Genomic DNA, 8,847 nt, shown 5'->3' with positions numbered 1-8,847 from the left:
ATATATATATATATATATATATATATATATATATATATATATATATATATATATATATATATATATATATATATATATATATATATATATATAATGTTTTCACTAAATACTAAGTCACGTTTCCGCAAATATGCACAGTAACATATGATAAAATGTTAAAAACACCAAAGACACCTCAAATGCAATTGCCATTTGATTAAGAACAGCTTCCATATCAGGCGTACTATTTTCTTCACCAGAACCATTCTCATTTTTCCTTCTTTTTTTGTGCTTAGTTCGTTTTTTCAGCATTTTTTGCACTTCAGACTCATCACTTGAAATCACTTCTTCGATATGTTTATGTCTTCTAAAGCATTATGGTTGTTTAAAATTAATAAAAGTCAAAAAATCTCGCATTTTACGCCCTATTCAACTGACATTACTTTTACAAGCTCACAGTCCAACATTTATTTGATTCTACTAGTCTAAAAGATTCAGTCGTGTTTCAGACTATAATTCTAAACTTTGACCAGGCTCTCATCTTAAATTTCTTGAGAAAATGAATAGTATTCATAAAATGCACAACTAAAGTTTTTATGTCTTCTAAATTTATTTCAAATCCATTAAAAACCGATTTTAGAGCTTTCTAGCCATTGAATATAAATTCTTTGGAGATAAAGCAGGAGAGGTTGATGGATTAAAACTTTTGAACGTCAATATGGTTCCCGGCAAATGCTTACTTTTTCGATCGTCTTTCTTTGGCAGCTCTGTGCAATGCCTGCACGTAAGATCCGCGTTCAATTGGATAGCCACGAGTCCTTTCGAAAGCTGAAAGTCGAATCTGTTAGGCTGAAATTTTCAAGTACGCCGTTAAAAATATTATATATATATATACATATAAATTACCATCAATGGCATCGTGCGAAGACCATCCTAAACGATCAATTAAAAATCGGCATATCAAATAACCGCTGCGATTAACACCATTTGTACAGTGGACGCCGATCATCATCTCTGGAACTTTTGTTCGTAAAACACGAAATATAATTTCAAAGAAAACGGCAGCGTTAGAATGAAGAATAATAAAGCAAGTAGTAGTTTCGAACAATTTCAATCCGATTTCCGATTTCAACGTGTGAAAATGTCTGTGAATGACGGAAATATTAGTCAACTATAAGTGCAGAATTAAAAAGGGGTTGTTAAGAAGACATTACATTCTTGAATAATTTTGATTTCTCATTCCTAAATCAAGTTGTCAAAAGTACCGTTATCAGCATTTGATTCCAAAAAACTGTCCACAGCGGCATTGAATGCATCCACCAGATCGTCTCTTTCAATAAAACCTCGACCAGGACAGTTGATTTTTTCGTATGAAATACACATTCCCTCGAAATCACTGCGTTCATAATAACGATCCGTATCTGTCAAATCGACGATAAGACCTACCTGAATTCCTTTTTCACCCAACTGGAAAAGCTTTGTTTTATACACTACAATCGCTTCCTTTTTATAAATAAAAGAATGATTCTTTCGATCTGGAAAAGATTTGGCGCAGCTACTCTTAGCTTTGCAAGCATTATAAAAAGATTAATACCTAATTCGAAATCAAATATCATATAGCATTATAATATATACCGAACATTATGAAAGAAGAAGTAAAAAATGGACCATAAAAAATTCAAATTACAACCGTGCTACCGGTATTTGAAAGTGCAGGCAGATATTATGTAATCATTGGTTCATAAAACAAAATGTAACATTCCCAAAAAAATCAAAACGTCGTTGCCTAGATCAACTTACTTTTTGCAGGAGATTCAAAGTAGTGAATCGCTTCTCCTTCGGTATTTTCGTTGATAGCGTCATGCTGAGAGGTGTTTTGAAAACCAAAAACCGTGTGTTTGGTATTGGTAGGCCAACTGGTTCGTAACGTAGCCATCTAAAAGAAATTTTCTGGAAAGTTTCTGCATATATCAAGTAAACTAAATTCCTGAAAAAAAGGCTTTAACAACTGAGATAATGTACTAAAGCGCATTCATTCAATTACAGCATGCACTTATACTTATTACAATGAAAAGACATCAACGTAATGAGGAAGAATGGAAAAGACGACCCACTTTTCTTTCAAATCCATTATTTATTGAAAATAATTTTGCCGTTTCGCTTACCGTTCATTTGTGAGTGACATATATGCCTTTACTAATAGTCAGTATTTACTCCCGTCCCCGTTTTCTTATCTGGTGTTTATAATAATGAAAACAAAAAAAAAAGAAAAAAAGAAATGGAGAATATTACTCAGCTTTTCAAAGTCGGCACATATGACTTTGGAAAGAAGTTGTTAAATAAAAGAATTACCCCTTGTAGAATATATTTTTGACAAATCAGTAGGAAATCGGTACTGATATGCATGGTATCCTTCAAAAAGGAACTTTAACTTTAGAAATGACTACAAGAAACAGCATTATTTAAATTACCCTATGGTCATTACCAATATAATACGTAGATTTATTTTTCACCACAGTGCAACAACTGCAACCCATGCTGGATGAACCTGTAAGGGATCGAACCTATACTGTTCTTTGTAAAAGCAAGACAACATAACCACTGCGCTCCATATCTGGTTATCACTAATCTTGCCAATAAACGAAGATAACAACTGTCAGTTATCACATCCATTTTACAGAAACTTAGTTACTTTTAAATATTCATTCTCTTCTTAAATTCTTTGTTGACAAAATTGGGCGAGAATGGACAAGTGCTCGTTTCCCGGGAATATTTCAGGAGATGCAATGAGCTACCAATCTCCCTCTTTTATCTAATGAACATATGTTACCCTAATATGACGATGACAAGTCTAATCAAAGTAGCAAATTCAACTTTGAATTGAAGTATGAAAGTGAGGGTAACAATAATGATATCAAATGAAAATCTCACTGTTTCGGTACCACTCGACTGGTTCGTCCCATTGTATACCCATACAATCTCGATGAACTGAACTCCCTTCTCTAATATCTTAAACCCGTCAAGTCAGTTACAACACGCCTTCGCTCAATTTTAACGTCTCCGAACCGTAATAGTTGCGGTATTATTGTGAAACATCACTCGTCCCCTAACCTGAGCATTTACCTCCTTGATTTAACGTTGACGGGGAGGGGGGACAGTGGTTTTCACCAACACATATGGGGGGATGAGTTATAAAGGATGCATATTGCAGTTCATTCTGTCAGATGCAGTTGAATTTCACTTCAAAATACAGACATTGCACGGGAGTGTTCAATTCATTGATAGCGTGACCTTTTAGAGCTCCAGAGTTCGTCATTCATCTTAGTGTATATAGCCAGTTATTCTTCTTCCTGTCCTATCGCTTATTTCAGAGTACAACTTCCCTTGTCTAATAGACAGTCTTGGCTTCGTTAGTTTTCTGTTTTCTGGCACACAAAATATTCAACATTTCCTGAATATTGTTTACTCTTCCTGGAAGCTGCATAAATTTTATTCGGAAATCATCGACCATCAAAAATGCATATTTTTGCAGATTCGAAAAATTATAGCGAGACAATGCCACATTGTTGGCCGACAGAAATAAACCGTTGAGCAACCTTATGTGACCCCTGATGGACATTTCCGTATCTCTCGCTGAATGCAATTGGCTCCTTTTCCCTGACATTGTATGATTTAGTCACTTTTTTGTTCACTCACGTGACGTGAGGTGTCATGCATAAATTTCAATAAAGTAGATCCCAAAAATAAAAGCAATCTGGTCTTTTCACAGTCCTTAAGCATTTAACATAAAGTCATTTCCAAGTCTTAGAATTCAGTGGTTAAAAGTCATAACACAGAAATTGTGTACCACGCGACAGTTTTTGATTGAAATGTACAACTTCTACAGAGAGATATAAGTTGACATATAAATAATGCCATTAGATCTGGCACACATAAGATATGCTATTACGATAGGTCTCATTGAAGTATACGGTTTCATCTATTCAATTGATTTGTTTATCAGATGTTTGGTTAAGAATTAAATGTTCCGGAATGCTCAGTCAGGACGGAGAAGCACAATCTTCTCTTAAAATTTCCAGAAAACCACAATTCCCCGAAGTCTCTTTCCCCGAATCGTAGAGGTTTATATGAACAAGGTTCGTAAGGACATTAAGCATAAAGGATGTCAAAGTACTGAAATATATTTACGCAAATAAAAAAGTATATTTCAGTCAGACACAGATGCGATAGACTTCTTTTCGTTCATTTCCTTCTTTCTTCTCTCTTTCATCAGTTACTACTTGTTCATTTATATTAAAGTTCTGCTTATCTATAATTGAATTCTGAAATTCTTGTCGAGCAACTTTAAACTTTCTTCTATTTTTTCATTTTCAAGGGGTAACCCGTGGGAAATTTTAGGTGGAATTTAAAGGTTGGATTGAATTTAAATGATAGATTTCAAATTTTAAATGAAAGACTTCAAAAAAAACAAAACAAAACAAAAAACTACCGCTTCTATGCTCCTCAGATTTCCAACCTTTGCATTTTTTTGCTAACTTTTCTTCAGCATCCGATGATTGCTTTTGCTTCGCAGATTTTTGATCTTTACCTTCCGCCTCTCCACCTTGATTATCGTCTTTTGCAAACAGTTGTTCCCTTCGAGAATTTTTCTCTTTGCAAGAATTGTGCTTCTCAGATTTTTTTGAATTCAGATCGTCTATGCCATCAAATTTCTTCACGTCACTTTCATTTGATTTTCTATCCTCTCTAAGTTCTTTTACTTTCTAAATTCGATAAAACCACTTTTTTTTTTTCAAATTTGTCGTCTTTTGATGCCATGGTAGAGTGATTAAATTTGAAAATTCCATCAACTCTGCTTTTCATACTTACATGTAAATGTGAAGGCATCTCAATATCCGTTTCACCGTCTCTATTGAATACATTGATTTCGGAATTGTCTCTCAGAGACGGCTGTGTCGATTCAACGGTTAGCTCTGAAATTTAAGTCTTTCGATTAGATGGATTTTCGTCCAAATCTTCATGATAAACTAAGAGCAAAGGTTTACATTTAGGGTAATTCTCGGTAGGAATGCACTACATTTCAACCATTCCTGGGTCAACACATCTCATTTTATATAAGCTCCATATTTGTTGTGAAATGAACCTTTTCTCTTGGAACAGTCGATGACAGCCGAAATGACAATAACAGTAGCAGTGATCATGAGATATGATGATGCTATTAAAATTTCACCCAGTGTGAAATACATTTATATTTAGACACAATCAATGATATCTAGAAACTGCTCATAGGTTGCTTCAATTCAGATATCTTATAATTTCTATACGAATCAAACTCGACTTATTCTTGTTTGCAAAGAACAAAGTTTTGGAGTTGTCAACAGGAAATGTGTCAATCTTATGCTAAACTACTGTTACTCCCAGTCTATCATTTCTTACATCCTTTCACTACTCGTTCTTTCTATTAGCTCATTCTTAAGTGAATGAGCAAAACTACTGAAATCAGTATCGTTATATTCTCATAACTTCTCTAAACTTTCCTGATTCTTTAAGATCTGATTTGAAAGGATTATCTGTAATTTCATATTAATAGTCTAGTCTCCCTTATACCACATTAACACAAATTTAAGAAACGAAACTGATTACAGGAAAAAAATGTTACCTCTGTAAGACACCGCTCACAACCAAACATAAAAATGAAGTGAATAAAATTTGAGAATTTTCTCAATTTCAGAATGCCAGAAACAACCGAAATGTGTAAAACACATCACAATACATGTGTTTTTGTTATTGACTGCGTTATCTGAAATCTCTGTACGAACGATTTTTGACATTGAAAAATATGCTAATATTTACATCCACCTATCACTTCTTACGAACTCTTCCACTTTTTTCTTACAAATTTTTTCATAATTTCATTTGCGCATTTAATATCCCACCGTTTACTCATCAAGGGACATAATTGCAACTAACTTTGTACACTATTTCAGGAGATGAAACTTAAAGTTCAGTGAACGATCATCGACTGAATAGTTAAGAGACATGGTATCATTTGTATTTTGAAGATTTTGTAATATTAATCCGCATAAATTGTATCATGAAGCGGTTCTTTCAAGATTGGATTTCCTCATCAGTTCCTTCCTGCTGTTAGTAAGTTCTTTAAAAAAAAAAAAAACGAATAATTCTAGCAGAAAATATGACTACTGACTGAATCTCTTTGTAACTACTGGATCAGCATAACTTTTTGAGTTAATAAAATTTCAGCTATGAGGAGAGAGGCTTTTTCAAAATATTAGCATTGCTTATGGTTCTCTTGAAATATCGTGCTATTTGGCGAAAAAAAAGAGATAGTGACTAGATACATCTTTATGTATATATTCTGAAATTTAGCGCTAAACTCTTATTATCCTAAATACGTCATCAAATCTGTCATGAAAAATTTGAAAAGGAATGATAAATTTAGTGAGATTCATGGAAATCGAAATATCTCTTTGACAATTGTCCAGACCTGCGTTGAATTCGACTTAATGATCTAGGCTTCTTTGTTTTACTCTTTTACTCTTTTTATCGTGGGAAAAAGAAAAAGGAACTTTAAAAATATTGCTGTGCTAGAAATGCCAGTATTCTTGATTTTTCCCTTTTCTGATTTCGCCTTTCAGGTAAGCTTGCATTATTCGTTCCATTACTGCCCAATACGTGGCTAAAACTTCATTTGAGTAATAAAAAATTCTTGACCTTTCATTGGAAATTCCAGATAAGTATGCCAAACTTCGACAACGAATTTCTTAATCTGTAATTTTTAATGAAAGCCAACCATTTAAGGTGAAGAAAAATGGAAGAATACCAAAAAAAAAAATGCTAATTCTTGAGATTGAAGTTAATTCCAATTGGGAAGGCCAGTAATGTTTCGTTATAATATCGCTTTTTAAATTTTAATTCACATCTGATTAGATTTTGCTAACAGACCTTCCTTCTTTCTTTCTTTTTCATTTCTTATTTCCGGAGTACTTTAACTCAATTTATTATGAGCTATAAACTGTTTGAGAAAGCATTTGTCAAAATTGAAAATCGAAAAACCTCTCAGTTCTGATAACTCTCAGTCTCAATATATGGAACTAAAAATCATAATTCTAAGAACAACTTCTTATTACTCGTAATTCTTAAAAACTAAAGAGTAAATGATATGGAAATTGTTCTGAGGTGTTTCATCTCACCTACATTACTTCATTTTTTTATCATCTGAAGATTGTATCGTCTCTCGCATAATATCTTGATGCATCCGATCAACTTCCTATTCTGAATTAGTGAAAAATCAAATTAGAAAGGCGTTGTTGTGTTAAGTTTGCTATATAAATATTAACTCGAATTTAGTTAGGGGTGAGATAACAATAAGCAAAACAATCATTTAGAATGCTTTAAATTGAATAGAAACTCAGTGAACATTATCAAATATAAAGCATCAGAAATCTTAGAAGAACAAAAGGAAATGAAAAATTTAATCGGAACAGTAAAAATAATTTCAATATTTGCATAATATGTATGGTTGAGTAATAATGTAAGTGTCTCTTTAAAAGTAAAAGTTGAAAAGGATTGAGAAGCAGAAATTTTATCATCATCGAAATCAATGTGAACCATATCATTAGCATCGATATTCAATGCTGTGAGTCATTAATTCAACGTGCTTTTAAAAAGTATGTACATCTTGTTCACTTTCCAGCCGTGATCTTTCCTCGTATTTCTGAACCATTTCTGCGACTGATTCCAATAATTTGTATTCTCCAATCATCTCCTTTTCTGGCATCTTTTTATCACAACTTTTATATTTGGTGAAAATTTGAAGGCTTTTATCATGACAATAGTGTGGACAACAGTGTCCACCATTCCAACTCTTTTCCTTTGGCGAACTTGATTTGTCGTTAACATTTGATTCAAGTCTGTCATCTGGTAACTCTTTGTTGCCAGTAGCCATCTCAATGACATTTTTTGACTTGAGTACTATATGATTCAGATTCAAGTTTGGATTCAGATTCCCACGTGACAGTACAGAATTGAGAGTGCTCGTCAACTGAGTACTTGTGGTGCCGATTTCCGCCACTGCCGTTTGTTCCTCTAATTTATCATTGTTCACTGAAAGCGCGTGTTAGTTTATGACTACTGGTGCTTTTTACCATATTTCAGAGAAAATATTTCGCACACCATTAACTTTATTGAAAGACTGTCAGGAATGAAGGTAATTCTTTCCAGAATATAGATGCGCAAAGTGAACTGTTACAACTTTTAAAAGTTCAAGTTTCCTTCTTGACCAATTTTTTTGAACAAAATAGGACTCAAATAGTACTTATTTTTAATAATTTTAATGTCAAAGTTACCACTAATATCCGCGGCATAAGTGGTGGAGGTGGGTGATAGTTTGATCATTTTTTGCGAATTGTCAGCGATTCGGTCTATTTCCTGAGGATAATTGCGTTATACTCGTTTACACATGGAAAATGAATCAATAAAAAAATTTGAGTTGATAGTTATAATGGATTTGTAGTTCGTTGATAAATCTCAAACAAAACGTTTCTGCGGCAAAACTGATTTAAAAGAAAATTTGATCGGCTCTAAAAGTTCGTCTGATTTATTCATGTTAATCATAACAGTAGTAATGGTAATGACAATAATACCAGTGATAATAATGATAATAATAACAGTAATAATAATAATAATAATAATAATAATAATAATAATAATAATAATAATAATAATAATAATAATAATAATAATAATAATAATAATAATAATAATAATAATAATAATAATAATAATAATAATAATAATAATAATAATAATAATAATAATAATAATAATAATAATAATAATAATAATAAT

General features: G+C 32.5%; 3 protein-coding genes across 3 annotated transcripts in view; all 3 read right to left on the bottom strand.

Moving 5' to 3' along the window:
• LOAG_17015 (hypothetical protein) overlaps positions 1 to 3,058 on the bottom strand; it is a 4,237-nt gene extending 1,179 nt beyond the window's left edge. The window contains exons 1-6 of the mRNA XM_020449674.1: positions 2,911 to 3,058; positions 1,780 to 1,915; positions 1,245 to 1,446; positions 886 to 993; positions 720 to 807; positions 175 to 346 (exon numbers count right to left, since the gene is read on the bottom strand). Coding sequence (XP_020306762.1) covers positions 175 to 346; positions 720 to 807; positions 886 to 993; positions 1,245 to 1,446; positions 1,780 to 1,915; positions 2,911 to 2,942 — 738 coding nt within the window. The 5' untranslated portion in view covers positions 2,943 to 3,058. The remainder of the gene's footprint in view (positions 1 to 174; positions 347 to 719; positions 808 to 885; positions 994 to 1,244; positions 1,447 to 1,779; positions 1,916 to 2,910) is intronic.
• A 1,132-nt stretch (positions 3,059 to 4,190) lies between these two features.
• Positions 4,191 to 5,225, bottom strand: LOAG_10250 (hypothetical protein; the record flags this gene model as incomplete). Its single annotated transcript, XM_003145777.1, has 4 exons — positions 4,191 to 4,288; positions 4,496 to 4,742; positions 4,849 to 4,952; positions 5,123 to 5,225. The coding sequence occupies 4 exons, from the start codon at positions 5,223 to 5,225 to the stop codon at positions 4,191 to 4,193; spliced, it is 552 nt and encodes a 183-aa protein (XP_003145825.1).
• Positions 5,226 to 7,660: 2,435 nt separating this feature from the next.
• Positions 7,661 to 8,394, bottom strand: LOAG_10249 (hypothetical protein; the record flags this gene model as incomplete). Its single annotated transcript, XM_003145776.1, has 2 exons — positions 7,661 to 8,103; positions 8,346 to 8,394. The coding sequence occupies 2 exons, from the start codon at positions 8,392 to 8,394 to the stop codon at positions 7,661 to 7,663; spliced, it is 492 nt and encodes a 163-aa protein (XP_003145824.1).
• Between the last annotated feature and the right edge of the window lie 453 nt (positions 8,395 to 8,847).

Source organism: Loa loa, assembly GCF_000183805.2.
Source record: "Loa loa unplaced genomic scaffold supercont3.34, whole genome shotgun sequence".
NCBI classification, from domain to species: domain Eukaryota; kingdom Metazoa; phylum Nematoda; class Chromadorea; order Rhabditida; family Onchocercidae; genus Loa; species Loa loa.
Note: the sequence above shows the minus strand (reverse complement) of the source record. Positions and strands in the feature narration are given on the sequence as shown.